The sequence below is a fragment of the Rosa chinensis genome, chromosome 2 (assembly GCF_002994745.2).
Source record: "Rosa chinensis cultivar Old Blush chromosome 2, RchiOBHm-V2, whole genome shotgun sequence".
In the NCBI taxonomy this organism is placed as follows: domain Eukaryota; kingdom Viridiplantae; phylum Streptophyta; class Magnoliopsida; order Rosales; family Rosaceae; genus Rosa; species Rosa chinensis.
The window spans coordinates 35,448,246-35,465,663 of NC_037089.1; the positions used below are offsets into that span (position 1 = coordinate 35,448,246).

The 17,418-nt window shown below is 36.6% G+C and overlaps 2 protein-coding genes across 3 annotated transcripts; one reads left to right on the forward strand and one right to left on the reverse strand.

Moving 5' to 3' along the window:
• The first annotated feature begins 289 nt into the window (after positions 1–289).
• On the forward strand, positions 290–8,219 carry LOC112189972 (membrane-associated 30 kDa protein, chloroplastic). 2 transcript variants are annotated; one of them, XM_024329385.2, is made up of 12 exons: positions 290–371; positions 464–705; positions 2,065–2,189; positions 2,297–2,407; positions 2,745–2,809; positions 2,887–2,968; positions 3,242–3,316; positions 4,076–4,146; positions 4,282–4,364; positions 5,240–5,304; positions 7,471–7,545; positions 7,829–7,945. In XM_024329385.2, the coding sequence occupies exons 2-12, from the start codon at positions 549–551 to the stop codon at positions 7,943–7,945; spliced, it is 1,026 nt and encodes a 341-aa protein (XP_024185153.1). In that variant the 5' UTR covers positions 290–371; positions 464–548. The 2 variants fall into 2 exon arrangements, with proteins under 2 accessions (XP_024185153.1, XP_024185152.1); XM_024329384.2 differs by lacking the exon at positions 290–371 and having other exon boundaries at positions 549–705; positions 7,829–8,219.
• Positions 8,220–9,138: 919 nt separating this feature from the next.
• Positions 9,139–12,583, reverse strand: LOC112189971 (F-box protein At5g39450). The gene is made up of 3 exons (XM_024329382.2): positions 10,232–12,583; positions 10,054–10,125; positions 9,139–9,559 (listed from the first exon to the last, which is right to left on the reverse strand). Exons 1-2 carry the CDS (start codon positions 12,088–12,090, stop codon positions 10,086–10,088), a joined length of 1,899 nt encoding a protein of 632 aa, XP_024185150.1. The 5' UTR covers positions 12,091–12,583; the 3' UTR covers positions 9,139–9,559; positions 10,054–10,085.
• Between the last annotated feature and the right edge of the window lie 4,835 nt (positions 12,584–17,418).

Sequence of the window (17,418 nt, forward strand, 5' to 3'; positions counted from 1 at the left end):
TACAGAGGTTAATTACATCCAAAATGCATAGACACCAATAAAAAAAAGCTATATATATTGGGAAAATGTAAAAAAAAGATTATAGCATTGAAATTGAGTCTACCATGGAAAGCAAAGGAAAACCCATTAGAGAGTGAGAGGGGGCAGAGGCGTACCTCAACATTGAGTGTTCAAAAGCCGAGAGACATACAGCCAATGATAAGATACCGCGTGTTAAAAGTAAGGGTATTTTGGGACAATTGCCGGGGGGTATTTTGGGTATTGTCACTAACCCAATTCATAATTGGTGCGCTTCTTCTTCTTCTTCTTCTTCTCCTCCTCCGTCTCGTTAAAGTTGCAGAGCCCTCTCCACCGCCGTTTCGCCGGCTCCGGTAACTCTCTCTCTCTCTCGCTCTTTTATCATAATCACACCATTCCAAATTGGTCTATGTGCAACTCACTACTATTGTGGAAATTTGATCAGTGATATCAAGGAGCAGATTTTGCGAGAGACACAGAGGCGATCGCTATCTTTTTTTCAATCCTATCGATCGCAGTAGTCAAAGAAAATGGCCACAAAATCGCAGATATTTACAGGATTGACAATGGCGTCAACAACGCCCGCGTCTTCATTCCAAGCCTCTTCTTCTTCTTCTTCTTCATCATCCTCCACCAGTCTCTCTATGGTCAGGAGACCTCTCGCGACCTCCTTCTTTAATGGTGGAGGTATGCATGCGCCTTTTGCTTTCCTCATTCTTCTGACTCTCTGTGTTGGTGTGTGTGTGTGTGTTTCAATTCCGTTTTACAGTAGAAGAAAAGTTCAAATATTTTTGTATGTTATGATACTTGTAATTTGCTCGGCAAATGAGCCGAGAATTTTATGCTAAGCATAGTAGAATTGATTTTGTTTATCAAGCTTCAACTTTGAGTGGGGAATGAGAACGCATTTCTGTGATTTTAGTCTTTTTGCCACTATTAATCATCTACTAGTGGGGAATGGGGAGATGAATAGATTTTCGGATTCGGTTGACAATTTCTGCATTTTTTTTGGAGATTGTCTTCTACTCATAATATGTCAGTTGCTCCTCTTACTCTTAGGGTTGGAGTTTTCATGTTTGGAGGTCTACTGTTGAGAATGTTTCCTTGAATCCGCTGCGGTTGACAGTAGAGTTTGGTAACTGAATCTTCTGAAACATTTTCACCTTAGTCCTATTGTAATTGGATGATTAATGAACGATACCCTTCTTTCAGTCCATCCAACTTGATTTGGAAGGCCAAGGTACCCAGTAAGGTATAAGTATAGTAGCTTAAATAATTGCTCATAGAGCGTTGATAATTTAAACGAAGACCCCGGTATGTGTTTCGTGGTGTTATATGTGAAATTGTGCAGCTGAAACTTAATTGCCTTAATATTTCTCTTAGCGGCATAAGCTTTTTGAAGAGGCAAGATTTCACTTGGGTCATTTTGGGTCTCGTGTTTCTCTGTTTCTTAAAGGCATTTCTTTGTTGGAGGAATTAAAGCAGAAGTACTTAGTGAGAAACAGTGAGCTTTGGGAATTTTTGTGGGTATCAATGAAAGTGGGGTTCGGAGACATTTATTCTACATGTGGAATTAGCTTTGCTGTTGTATTCCTGTTTACTTCTGCTCAGCATTGCTGTGGCCTCCCCGCCCCCACCCCCCCCCCCCCCCCCATCTCATAGCATGTAGGCTAGTCACAAAGAAGTTAAATAAAAAATCCAGATAATCAAGTTCTTGTTCTCTGATTGTAGACCTTGCTTATTTGTAATATGGTTCCCTTCTGCATGCACTAATTTTTCAGAAACACAAGCATTGGCTATGTTTCTGAAATAACTGACTCTATTTGAGTCCTTTAATTCTCAAAAAGTGTGACAGTAGTCTAGATTGTCAGAATTGTTTTACTTAGGTCAGCTTTGTAGGACTGTTTAATAGATTAGTTGTCAGGAATATCTATCTACTTTAGGGGAGGAACCTATTTCCTTGTCAGGCTGGCATCATTTTACATGTCTTAAAATCAGCTACAAGTAGGTTATCTCCTGTCTCACTTTTATTTATTTATTTTTCAGTGGGAGCTCTGAGAGTTGAAGTGATTAGGGTCGCTCCTTCCTATAAGAGACATAATTTTAGACAACGTGGAGGTGCTCTTGGTGCCCGTATGAACCTTTTTGATCGGTTTGCTAGAGTTTTGAAGGTGGCATCTTGTAAAGAGATTGTCTAGCCTGTATTCACCTAATAAGAATGTGATGTTCTTTAAAAACTAGTTGTGCATTTCCTTATACAAGTTTTACTGATTGGCAGTCATATGCAAATGCACTCATAAGTTCCTTTGAAGATCCTGAGAAAATCTTGGAGCAAGCAGTCCTTGAAATGAATGATGACTTGACGAAGATGCGTCAGGCCACGGCACAAGTAATGCTATTTTCCAAAAATTTTCCTTTGTATTTTTAGTAATTTTTGGAAATCCCCACAATCTCCATTTTTCTGTCCTCTTCTATGTTATTTTTTAATTACCCATCTTCTTTTAATAGTTATCTATATTTACTTTTTATCTTCTCTCTGTTATCTTTTTATATTAGTTTGTCTGTTTAACTTCTTTGTTCCATGTCATTTTGAATTCCTTAGCAGTTAGCACTGAACCTTGATGTTTTATAATTTCTGTACCTTTCCGGTGTTTAATTGCTTTATTGTATATATGCTTTTATGTTAATTAGAACTGTCCATGGCTCTCTCTGTTTTCTATCTGAAGGTATTGGCATCTCAAAAACGGTTGGAAAATAAGTATAAAGCTGCGCAACAAGCTTCTGAGGAATGGTAATGTAGATGGGATCAATGTCTTATGCTCCTAGTATTGTGAGTAATTGTAAATTCATGGTTTTTATTTACTGTAGGTACCGAAAAGCACAATTAGCTCTTAAAAAAGGAGAGGAGGATCTTGCACGTGAAGCTCTGAAGAGGCGTAAATCTTTTGCGGCAAGTTTAATGAATCTTATAAGTTTTTTATTTTTCACTTGTTTGCTTAGTTTTTCTTTCATGTTTTTAATTTTGAGAAATCTGCTCCATTCAACATTGTTCCTGCGCGAGCATATATTTGAAATGTTTACCTCAAGTTGACATGAAAAGAATTGCCAAATTCATTGATCAGCATGAATCCAGTTCTCCTTCCTGTCAAACTAGTTTTTGCCACATCAGGCTGCCAAAGGTTTATTGTATAAATAAATTATTCTGTCTTTATTTGTTTTTCAGGATAATGCTAATTCTTTGAAAACTCAACTTGATCAACAAAAAGGTGTTGTTGATAATCTTGTCTCTAATACAAAGGTAAGCTAGCTCATATTATTTTCAGATCATTGAATTCTTTGGTGACCAGCTCTATTTATTATTAAAGTTGTTGTGTTAATCACATTATATGGAAGAACAAAAATATTGGCTTGCATATGCATTTTCCATCATTTTTGCATGTTTGACTATAAAGCTTAGCATCTGATGGTAAGCTTGAAAATCAAATTTGCTATATTGGTGACAAATGTTTTCTAGCATCTATTTTTGGCCGAATTGGAGTTTTTGATTTTATTTTTTATTATGTCACTTCTCAGGAAATGGTGTTATGAACTAATTGTGTCATCGTTTGAGGAAAAACTAAAAAAAGGGGAATTTTTTTTTAAGAAGGATATATGTTTAATAGAGACATTTCTTAATAAAAGAAAAACGTTTTGTAGTAGATATGACTATCTTATCTGATTTTATCATTTACTACTTAGGAATGATAAAACTCTATAATAATAAGACTCAAGTCTTGTGGGAAATAAGCAAGTTTTTTCTTATGTTTATAGAAACCTGGCCACAAGAGCAAGTAGTGATGTTTGTTGGGTTTTTATCAAAATTTGGTTTTGTACTATTGTTAGCATATATAAGAACAATTGTTAGTAGTGCTTGCTGTGTCTGCAAATGTGGTCAAAAACTGGCAGTAACTATTTCTGATAACTATGATCATGTAGATATGATTCATATGAATGCAATAGTTACTTCAGAGCAAAAAAAAAAAAATGCAATAGTTACTATTGTATACATTTTGTGTAGCTTTTAGAGAACAAGATACAAGAAGCAAGGTCGAAAAAAGATACCCTCAAAGCACGTGCTCAGTCTGCAAAGTATGTTTATACTATCATTTCTTACTCTCCTCATCTACATAGTTAATCTCCATTTTCTTAATAAAAAGAGATAAGGTCAAGGGACTGTTGGTATCCTTAATATTGCTGTTAATGGCCACTATTCTATTGTTTCAGGACTGCTAATAAAGTGAGTGAGATGGTGGGGAATGTTAATACAAGTAGTGCCCTTTCCACTTTTGAAAAGATGGAAGAGAAAGGTAAGGCAGTTGTCTGTTTGGAACCACTTTATGATTCTAGTCAAGCTCACTTTGGTCTATCAAAAACTTCATATGTCCATTACTTACTAATCTTTAGATTAAATATCACCTTTTTCGTTGAATTTATGCTGTTGTAGTTTTGTTGCTGCAGTTAGTTAAAGTGTGTTTTGATGCAATAATGTGTTTTAGAAAATATAGTAAACTATTCATTGGTACAATATGCACATGCTTCTGGAGTCTAATTATGTGTGACCAAAGAGGGGTTGACTCTTTTTTAAATCATAATTACTGCAGAAGTAGGCTGATGGCTATGTTCAGTATGTTGTCTTCCATGATCATAGGTTTTGGTTGAAATATTTGAGTCAATGTGGATGTTTCAGTCTAATCACATTGTGGGCTTACTTTTGTACTTGTTTTTGTTATAATAGTAAAATTATTTGTACCTATCAGAATAGCTATTTGATTAATCAGCTGAATGAAGGGGTAATAATGTCTTGGTTCCCTGTCTTATCAGTGAAGTTACTTGTATTGTGTCTCTGCTGTGTACAACTTCTGTTTGCACAAAATTGATTGACTTTAACCTTTATTTCGGTTGCATGTAAATGGTCTATCATTAATTGGTGAAAATCTGCAGAGTATACCAAATCAATATATGTTATATGTTATATAACACACACACACACACACACACACACACACTTACACTTCTGTTTGCACAAAATTGATTGACTTTAACCTTTATGTCGGTTGCATGCAAATAGTCTATCATTAATTGGTGAAAATCTGCAGAGTATAACATATGTTATATGTTACACACACACACACTCACTCCCGCGCATGCATATTAATTTTTGAATTCTTTTTCATATTTATAGTCTTAGCACTGGAATCCCAAGCAGAAGCTCTTGGCCAGTTAACTACAGATGATCTAGAAGGAAAGGTAAAGACTCATCCTCTTTGCTTCTTTTTTCATGGTTTGATCTTGTGAATCTATAATTCTAAGACGTCTTTCTAATGGTAAGAGAGTTTACACATTTTAAGAAAAATGTTGTAGAAGCATGTCAAAGAAGAAAGATCAATAAAGGTTCTAGCTGTATAAAGCATATACAATAGTGGGTTTTTTTTTTTTTTTTGGATAAGAAGATAAGAAAAAAATATTTATTAACATAGCAAAATATATAGTAGTGGACAAGGCATCCAAAGAGCTAAACTAGGGAGAACCTGATGCCAGAACAAAGCCAAGTACTGTACTCTGTCCTACAAGTGATCTATCTACTCACCCCTAGCTCCCTCTTCTCTCATAGATTCACCCCCAACACCATTTATTTTTACTTTCCTCCAAAGAACTACACCTCTTGACAAAATTACACAATAAGGTCCTACAAGAAGCTCACATTCGCATCTGAGATTAGCCTCCATAGATGATTTCTGCTAGAAGGAGATTGCAATCGGGCAATGAATGAGTACCTGACCTGCAGTTTCAGCAGCATCTTCATCTTTACAAATAACAAATTAACATTGTGTTTTGTGTGTGTGTGTGTTGTGGGGGGGGGGGGTGGTTGCTTCTTCTTCTCTTAACCATATCACAGAATTCATCCTCTCATGAGCTAGCACCCGTACCGTAGGAGGTACTTTAGCCTTCCTGTTGCAAGAGAAGACTGAAGAAGTAAAGAGACGAGTTATTCAATATTTCTAGTATGACTTGCAAGAGAACCTGTATGCCCTGACTTCCAAACTCTACAATCCAGCCTATATGGATGGACATGCAAGTGGATAGGAACATAAAATTGGGTTGCATATAGAAATACATATTACATAAGTAGCTTGCATATTACACACACATACTCATATAGGAATAGTCAGAATAAGCGACCATGTGCGTTGGGATCGAACCCCCCTTTCAAATTGCCAAGCTACTAGATTTTAGGGTCCGGTAGGAGGCCTAGTTTTGAGCCCTGCTCCAATAAGCAGGTTTGGGGAATTTCTGGGTGTGTGTGTATATATAAAGCACTTTGGGAGTTTTGGTTTTTTTTTTTTTTTTTTGTGTGTGTGTGTCAAGGTTTCAGTTTTGCATTGCATGTGGGGCTGGGGAATAAATCAACTTGAACAACTAGACAACCTCAGTTGAAGGGAAGTTGCTGTGGTGGAAAAAGAGACAGTGGGACCTCGCAGCCCGTCTCTCATTTTTTAAAGAGGAATGTGATTTGGGTGAAAACATAGGTTGAAATGCACTCTAAGCTCAAATGATCTCTTCTAAGGGTTAGAAATAGACATGAGGAAGTACTGCAAAAGTTGAACTTCCACAACCCAAAAATTTTGTTGGGCTATGTTCATGAATGGCATCATTTACGATGCTTTTACAACAGACACTTGTGATTGGTGAATTAGGTTTATTCGTTAAACCAAGACTGGAGATTCCAATGAGGAGTGAATTCATTTCATTTTGTACATTTTGTATCTTCATTGCTAAATACGCGGAGTAGAATGGCCGCTGAAGAGGATTTGGTTTCAAAATATGGTGGTTTATGGAATGGGGGGGGAACCTGGATACCTTCTCTTTGGTTTTTATTTTTTATTTTGTTTTATTATTATTATTATTATTTTATTTTATTTTTTTAGATGTATGCAGGATCCCAATGACTGGTCAGTTGTAATGTTATTTTTAAATTGCTCTGAGTGGGATGCATCCATAATGAGAACTGGAGATCACATATGTATTCAGCTGGGTTTGCTTAGAAACCATTCCCAATGATGTTACAACCCCTACAAAAATTAGAGCCCTCCCCTTCTTCTGCTGTACTTGATCCTCTAACCCTAATCACATTACATGTAATGTTGCATTCCAGATAAGTTCTCGCACATGAGTTATTGCAATGTGTTGAGTTATTGCATTCCAAGATAAGTTCTCGCCACATGAGTTATCGCTTGTTGTAGATCATGAACTTTAGGAAAGATGAACTTTCTATTGTCAAGTCATTCATGCAAATTAAGCTGCACATCGTTTAGCTACCTAATTGATAACAGTGGGTTTGTCATTTTTACCTACTTATGATTGTCTGCTGAAATTAGAATTCTTACCATTTATTAACCTATACCAAAAATGCAGTTTGCAATGCTAGAGAGCTCTTCTGTTGACGATGATCTTGCAAACTTGAAGAAAGAACTGTCTGGTAGTTCAAAGGTACACTTTATCATCAAGAACATATATTACGGAAAAACTGCAATCTCTGAAACTTATATATGATGCCTGTTATTCTGGTATTTACTAAGTTTCTTGGACTTGATTGACCGGATATAACTAGTTCTGGGTATCATACTTTATTTGGTTGGCCAAGAAACATAATGTGAAGTTGTGGAAGTTTCTCTAAGCAATTAAAAGTGATACAAGCATTGCATCATTTTCATTGATGTCTTCTCAACAAGCAGGGTCTTTGAACTTTTCTTTCATTTGTTTTGCCCTACAGAAAGGAGAGCTTCCGGCTGGAAGAACTGTTGCTCCTTCGAACAAGGCATATCCATTTAAGGATTCTGAGATTGAGATGGAGCTTAATGAATTAAGACGGAGAGCCAAGGACTTCTAAGTTCTGCTTTACAGGCACATTTTGAATTATTTAAACGCAAATATGAAGTTGGTACCATATAAATAATTGGTTAACGTTTGTATAGTGGAAGGCCTACAGATTAACAGTGTACAATAGACAGCGTCTCATGCTCTAATTGTAATCTACATCTGCAGCAAAAAGCTAGCATTTTTTTATTTCCACAGCGTAATAGTTGAAGGCCAACATTTTTTTATCTTTGGCATCTCTTATGAGTTGTATCCTTGTAAAAACTCAATCTACAATGATTGGCTTACACAATCGAGTCACGTGGTTCGCTTTCTTTGATGGTGGGGATAGCTGTGGGGAGTTGACTGCATCTCCTACTCCTGTTTTTGTATATGCTTTTATACACGATATGATGTTGATATAAGTTGTGGTAGCATCCTTGTAGCTTCCTTGAAATAATTTGAACCTTTCTTGCTTTGTCCATTCAAAAACAAGAACCTGAAGATCAATCAGGTGGGTAGTCAATTCAAATACTCCAAGCTCTGGACGGAATTGATAATCATTTTTAAGTTGATCTGATTCCCGAAATTACCAAAGCCAATCTTTGTTCTCTAGCGTTTGGCATGAGCAATTGAGGTCGTATGAGTAAATTCATTCACACCCAGTTTTAGAACTTTGGGTCAAAAACAAGAGGATCAACAAAGAACTGCTATTTCCGTATCAGAAAATCAAAGAACAGTTATTTCACCATACTATAAAGCACCACTTGTGCGCTAGCCACTAACAACCTCTCCACTTCAATCTTTTCCCACTTCTATTGCCCATTCAATCATTTCCCACTTTTTTCTCTCTGAAGATATCGAAACCCATAAGGTTTGAAACTAGGATGAACTCCCACAGGATGAGTAGCCTATTGTTCATTATAACAGTCCTGGCCATCTCCACTCATTTTGCTCTGGTTCAAGCCACCAGACTGCCACCGGTGGACTTCGCTGGTGCTAATCATTTGGGGACATACTCCTCCCCAGCGTCTTTGGTCTATGAGAAAGCCAAGTACTCCATGGAATGCTGGCTTCAACGTCTAGCTTCAGGACAAAGCCCCGGAGGGCCTGGTCACTAGCTAACAAGGTGTTTAATCAAATTCCAAGCTACCAAAAAATGGTTTCCTTAGATGATTTTATTTTGGAGGATGAGATGCAGTGCAACTTTCTTATATCATATCAAAGTACTGTAAAATGACTGCTTTCATTTTTATATAATGAATTTATTAAAAATACCTTACATATGATTTCTTTCACTCGTATAATGGCAGGAGTTCTTGGGTTCCATACATGGCCACTTAAAAGCTATGCTCTTACATACTTATTATCCCAAAAAGCAAAAGAAAAATACATAAATCATAGAAACACAAGGTAAATGTCACCTTAATGTCATCGGAGTCCTTGTACAAATTCAGAACACTTGTCATGCACAACATGAGCTCATATGTACGCCTTCTCACCCAGCCATCATCAGCATCTGAGATGTTCCTAGCCTTGTCTTTCTCTTGCTACATCCTAGCCTTCTGTTTTCAATTAAAACGGGGGTGCAGTATATGCCGCTTTCTACACGTTCCAAATATCTGTTGGAGTTTTAATATCTTGTTACCTGCAAGAAAACACATGTGACTCTCACCTCAAAAGAGCATTCATTCAAGACATTAGAGTTACAGAAAGGAAATAACTGTATGGTTGCATAATGTGATATTACAGAAGTATTAAAAAACAAAAAAAAACAAAAAGGGTGGAAATAATCTTTGGGACCAAGACCTCTTTATTTGTCTCCGTCCATACATCAATCCAACAAAATTATCTAAACCATGAGAAGCCTCTTGGAATACCCCTCTCACTCATCTCTCTTGGTGCCTCCCTCTTTGACCTCTGTTTTTCTATTTATAAATAATCAAAACATCTCAAACTTACCAGTTGCACGAAATATTCTCTCTCAATATCTCCTCCTTGCTCAAATTAGTAGTAAAATAAAAAAACTAAGTTTTATTTCTTTTTCTTTTTCTTTTTTGTTTTCTGCAGTTCTCAACAAAGACTAATAATCCTAATGTAATTTAACACTCCTCATATCTAATAGAGTTTTTGCAGTATTACCTTATGGCCACTTCCTGCTTACCAGCAAGGCCTCATCTATAGTTTTCACCTAAGGCGTCAGATTGCTCCTCCCTGTTTACACAGTTAAGCAAACAGTATAAGCAAGGAAATAATAATTAACTATTTACGCGAGTAGAGAAGATGAGCAATATTATAAGCATGTCCAGGAAAAGGATACCTTGCTGAAGCCCAAGTAGTTGAGGTGTTGGCGAACTCAGCGAACACGTTTGAGAAAGACTTGGTCAAATACGAAAAGTTAGCAATTGGAGGAAGCGCAGGCACCCTTTCACCTTTTCTCAAAAGTTCTTGCAAGTTAATCCTCTGCAAAGTCAAGACTGCCCTAGACTCCTTCCAAATGAAGGCAAGGTGACCATCTTGAAATACAAAGAGGGAACCCGGTTTCGAGCCTGGGTATCTAAAACCATAACCATTTGCAATACCCTCCCCTTTCAAAGCATGCTTAATGTTCACATTTAGGGAATCTACATCAGTATCCCAAGGGAATGGATCCGTTGAAGGTTCATCTATGTTCACTATGAACATTGCTGAGCCATTAGGATGCAGAACGTAGTGCGTACCCTCTAAAATTTTGGTTGCAATCAGATGTTGTTGCCCCTGGCACTCCTCATAAGAAAGTAAAAGAAAGAAGAGAGCCTTTCCAGGCTTATCTTTGGTGGGCTTCCCAGGAGGCCAACCAAAAGTCCCTCCCCATAAACCAGCATACTCTTGATCAGCAGTTGGGATCCGCAAGGGCAATTTGTAAATGGCAAATCGACTATCATGCATGTTTGGCCATGCTCGATAAGAAGATAACTTCACAGTGGAAGCATGTAAACTCAGTCCTATTGTATCACCTGAACTCAGAAACTCAGGAAGGGATGCATACTTATTCTCACTGCTGGAAGAACTATTCTTTGAATTGCCATTGAATGAGATTGACTTTCCCAGTATTTGATTGAGACTATCCTTAAAGTACCTGCCAAGAGATTTCTTCCTGGGGCTTTGTCTGTGACCAGCGTCTTCGTTAATAGTATTATGACAATCACTTGTTCGATCAAGACTCTTTCTGAACTCATTCAATTGCAGCTGAGTACGATCACATGGCAGTTGACTACTTGCCTTCAAATCCATGTGACCTTCACCAAGCTTGCACATTTGAAGTAGCATTGATCTTCGTTCAGATAAGAGCACCATATCCTTCTGAAAGTTCTCCTCATCGTCCCTCAACTGAGGAAAGAGTGGACCAATTGCCCCATCAGGAACCTTTAGACGAATTTGGCTTGTAACAACATCCAGCAATTTTCTTCTGTCACTGAATGCTAATCGCCTGAAGGGCACCAGTGTTTCACCCTGTCCAAACACCCTCTGTGACCTTGAGAGTCCACTATTTGACCTACAAATATTCTTTGACAGCTCCTGATCTGGACAGTGAACAAAGCTCTTGCTATGCAATAACGATTCACCCTCATTTTTTGGTTGTCTAGGCTCAATCTCAAGCAACAACACATTACATGACCTGCCAACCGGTTTCACTAAACCAGGATACACATAGTTACATCCCTTATCCCTTCCATGCAGGAAAAATGCTGTCGAACCATCAAAATCACCAATAATTTCAAATACAGGAGCCCACAGAATAGGGCCATCTTCAATCCCTAAAGGGCCAAGCTCTTGAGGTATCACGCGGCACCCAACAACAGAAACAAAACCAGGCATGACATAGACTACATTCCCAAGCTCCGGGTTCTGGTGAACCCATATTCCCATAAGTGGCTGAACACTAAACAGAAAGCGGCAGAGCGCCTTGTAAGATGAGACGGCCTTTCGCCACTCAATGAGGTCTTGGAGAGGGACAATTCCAACCTGTTCACATTGAGTAAGCCAGACCTTTTCACAGTCCACAAGTGCATACAAATTCCGGCAGCATAGCCCCAGATTACATAGGTCCTTAAGTGACAGAAAACATGTGATGATGGAAAACACATCATCTGACAGAGCCAGAAGCAAGCTCGAGCCACAGGACTCAGCTGATGACATGGCTATCAGGATTCCACTAACAATCAAGAAATTCCATATAGAGCTACAACAAATCTATGCTTACATATGAACAATCCTCAAAGTTCACAACACACACACACAATTCTGAATCTCACAAAGCAAGCAAATCAGCAAGACACAAATTCCTGCAAAACCCTCTCCTTCTGAATCAAAAAGATGCAAAAGGGTTTACAGATCAGACCTGGAACTGAATTGGGTCTGGCGCAAACTCTTCAATTCTTGCAGCAAACGACCAAATACCAATTGGGTCTTCCCCAGACCTCCCAGAACTCGACGACTCATCGCAAATGAATCAAAGCTGAGTGCTTTCTTCAGTCATGAGTGAAATGATGATGATGGTGATGAGCCTCAGTGGGGCTTAATGGGTATAATTTGGGTTGAGAGGCAGGCAGCCAACGTTGAATTGAGAGCTTAAAGTGTAAGCCAACTCTGAAAAGTAAACAATATTTTCAGTGATTCTTTGACTCGGCACTGTGAGCAGTTAAGTGTGGAATGTTACAGTTTAATTATGTCGTGTCATGATGATGAGCTAATGGTAGAGTAACTTCGACAGTTTCTAGGACACGTGGACAGTGCATATGCATTCCGTGATTCTGGGGGCGATTCTGTTTTTTTCTTTTTCGTTTTTGCGGAGCTTCTTCCACCCACCCAAGTGGGTGCTCACCTGGGGTGTTTATCAGCGCGTGTATACACGCTTTGTTAAGACTTGTGTTTCCGTTAATCGTTTGGGCGTTTGGTAAGGAACCACCAAAAAAATGTTGACCTCAGTAAAATCAGATTTACTTGAATCAAATAGTCTGCACGTGCTATACAACTGAAAAAATGGGAGAAATCCCCAATCCAATGTTTACCTAGGTCGCATACGCAGGAGGAGAGATCCGCAGGTGGTCTCATATAAGAGATCCGATGTCAATATTCCAATTCAATTTTGGAATATTGACATCGGATCTCTTACATGAGCAGAGGTCTCCGTCATCGACTAAGCGCCAATATGAATGTCGGTGTTCTAGGCGACCTTCGAGAATCCCAAGAAGGCCTCCGCAGCCCGCGTTGTTACTACTAGGACGCGATCTTGGTGGTGATTTCTCCAGGCTTCGATGTCAACGACGGGAACATCCATACAAGTTGAATGGTAGATTGGTTGATATCTGGTATAATATCAGATATTGTGATTGAATTCTCAATTTGGATTACCCACACTTCCTCCTTCGATTTCCACACTTCCAACACTCCGCCGCTACGTCATCGTTCTCCGATCTCGCATCTTCTGCTGCATCTCGATCCTCCACCGCCCCCAACTCATTTTTCGAGATCCAATCCGAATACTGGAATCAAAAGCCAAACAACAATAATCCAATTTGAATACCCGAATCAAGGTCACAATTCTAGCGTCATTTTTCTGTAAGATCAATGTTCAATAGATCGATGATCTTCTGCATTCTTTAGCATCCATGGGGATGAGGGTTGAGGCACAGAAGATTGGTACTTGGGTACCCATTTAGCGGGTTGGTGGGTAGGGAAATACCTGCGAAAACTAAGACTGGGTATGGGTGTGCGGGTAATGCCAGATTGCCAACCTTATTGAAGATTGAAGATCTGGGATAGATACCCAGAAGATGAAGATGACCATGAAGATGAATATGAAAGTTTGCGTCAAAAAGTTTTTTTTTTTAATCATAAACTTAATTTTTTTTTTTTTTATCAGAATCATAAAATCAGTTCTGGATTGCAAAAAAATTTAAAAATTTAAAAAATAAAAATAAATAAAATTTAGAAATAAAGTGATATGAGTATTCTACCCAAAAAGAAAACCTAAAAATAATTTATATCGGTATGGGTACTCTCGAATGTACGTATTTTTATATTTTATGAATTGTTTTGTGATAGTATATTTAAACTATACTTTATTCTCTCAAATTTTTCCGATGTACGTATTTTTATTTTTTATGAATTGTTCTGTGATAGTATATTTTAATAAACTATACTTTATTCTCTCAAATTTGTTCGTTATTCTAAATAAATAACGACGTAAAATTAAAATGACAAAAAAAAAAGGTTGAAAAGATTGTGAAATTAAGTTATCTAAGGTGACAGTGATAATAGATTTATTTTAAAACTTCTGAATTTTTTTTTTAAATAAAACTTCTGAAATACATAATAAAGAAATTTGACGTCTGAAAAATTTCACGAAATTTAGTCGCAACATATATTTTATTATCGAGTTCTGACATTCTCATTTAATAAATTTCTAAAAAAAAATGTCCCGAGCTCAATTTCCTATTTTTTAAATGAATTTTTATAATTTTAAGTTTCATAAATTCATAATAAATACAACAAAAAAATTTCCAAAAATTTCCATGAACTCATCATGTAATTTATTTTCAAACTTTTAAATTTGAGATTTCTCCTCAATAAAAATTTTGAAAAATTTAAGATGCCACTATTAGTTTTGTAACCGATGTTAGTTTTGTAACTATTAGGTTGATTGATTAGTATCCACTAACAACTATGCCACTAATTTCACACGACATATCTATCTACTCGGTGGATACATCTAAAGGGTCGAAAACAAACTTTAACAATTTGGATTTGGTTATTAGACAATAATATCAATATTCCTAGTAGTATTGTATAACTTGTTCATTACATATGGAAATATGTGGACTTTCAAAAGCAACTACCTAGTGAAAACTTAATTTGGAGAAGCCAACCGTTGGATGAGTGGATTATATTTTTTTGATTCCCAATTTCGATTATATAGATTGCACAAAATCCTTATATGCATACTAATATGATCCAACTTGTTTAGTAGTTATATTGAGAAGTAAACCTTCCTTGAGCAATAAGTTGGAGTAAATAGTAATTATCAAAATCGACGATTGGATATTACTATGATAAGAAGAAATTGTGGTCAAAATTTCAGCCATTTTCTTCATCGTTTGGATCTCGATCTACTAGGTCAACTCTAAACCCTAAATACTACATAAAACTAATATGCTCATAACCGGCCATTCACAATTTTTTTTTTTCGATCTGTCAGTTTTCACACTCTCGTGGATGTGAGATATATCAACCAATGTAAAACTTTCAGAAAGTTTATCTCCTCGTGGTATAGCTCCCCTTAGGGATGTATAAGTGTGTAAAGAGTTGACCGCTTTGTTTTAGGTCGCAATGATGGTGGATCGGGTTAATTTTTTCTACTCAGTACCTATTGATACGCTATAAATAGATGGGTAGTGTCACATTTATTGATTTCTAGTTTCGATTGTTTGGATCGCACAAAATTCTTATATGCCTACTAATGTGATCTAACTTGTTTATTAGGTGTATAAAAATATAAATCTTTCATAAGCAAGAGGGTGGAGGAAACATAATTTATCAAAATCGACAGTCAGATTTTATCATGATAAGAAGAAATTGATATGGTCAAAATTTCAGCCATTTTCGTCATCGTTTGGGTCTCGATCTACTAGGTCAACCCTAAATCCTAAATACCACATAAAACTAATATGCTCATTCGCAATTTCTTTCTTTGATCTGTTAGCTCCCACACTCTCATGGGTATGAGCTATATCAACCAATGTAAAAATTTCGAATAGTTTATCTCCTCGTGGTATAGCTCCCCTTAGGGATGTATAAGTGTGCAAAGAGTTGACTGCTTTGTTTTAGATCGAAATGATGGTGGATTGGGTTAATTTTTTTACACATAACCTATTGATATGCTATAAATAGATGGGTAATGTCACATTTATCAATTGCTAGTTTCAATTTTTGGGATTGCACAAAATCCTTATATGTCTACTAATGTGGTCTAACTTGTTTATTAGGTCTATAAAAATATAAACCTTTCATAAGCAACAAGGTGGAGGAAATAGAATTTATCAAAATTGACAGTCGAATTTTATCATGATAAGAAGATATGGATATGGTAAAAATTTTAGCTATTTTTGTCATCGTTTGGGTCTTGATTAAAACTCAATTGTACCGAGGCCTTTTGTACGTGATTAAAACCCTAGCCTAGACCTATCGGGTGGTTAAATTGGGATAGTATCTATATAATGATGGATCACGGACCACGTTTGTCGTTGTTTAATATTAATACGCTAGATAGATGTGTAATTTCAAATTTATCGATTTTCAAGTTTGAATTTTTGGATCGCACAAAATCCTGATATGTCTACTAATGTAGATTAACTTGTTTATTAGGTGTATAAAAAAATAAACACTCCATAAGCAACAAGGTGGAGGAAGTAGAATTTATTAAAATCAACCGTTGGATGTTATCATGATAAGAAAAAGTGGTTATGGTCAAAATTTCAACTATTTTCTTTTTCGCTTGGGTTTCAATCTATTAGGTCAACCCTAAACCCTAAATACCATATAAAACTAACCGGTCATTCGTAATTTCTTTTTTCGATCTGCCAACTCTCACACTCTCTTGGTTATGAGCTATATCAATCAGTGTAGGGTGTGTGTGTTTGGTGGGGTGGTAAGACTTTGGTCTTATATATAAGAGGTCAAGAGTTCGAGCCCCATCAAGGGTGGAAAAAAAAAAAAAAAAAAAAATATATATATATCAATCAGTGTAAAAATTTCGGGAAGTTTATCTCCTTGTGATATTGCTTCCCTTAGGGAAGTATAAGTGTATAAATAGTTGACCGCTTTATTTGATGTCGAAATAAATGTGGATCGGGTTAATTTTGTACACGTACAGTACCTATTAATATGTTATAAATATATAGATAATGTCAAATCTATTAAATTCATTTTTTTAATAATAAAATTGAAATCGATAAATTTAACAAAAAGTTTATTACTACTACTAGGAAAAATTTAAGGAATTATAGTGGAATACATGAGTAAGGTAATATCAAATATTAGTAAATGTCAAATACATGGGTACATATTACTACTTGAAAAAAAATTAAGGAATTAAAGATGAATTATTAGAAATTGAGTCTATGGTCTTGGTGATTGTTTAGAGATCTCGGAAATATTTTCTGAATTTTTCTTGATGTAAAATCTCCATTTTATTGATTCGATAATAAAGCATGCGACGTGGAAAGTCCGTGAGAATTTCCTGAAAATTTATTTGGACACTTGAGCTATTTATTACGATTTTCTGAAATTATATAAAAGTTTTCAAAGAAAAGGAAATTAACACAGTGCAATCTGAGCCGTCTGTAAACCCACCCCTTGACCTGAGCCGTTGATCAAAATATAATATATGTATATACCCAATTTAGATCGAAGAGCCAAGTAAGCCTCGGGCCTCTCGACCCGTTCTCTTGACCCGCGAAGCAACGA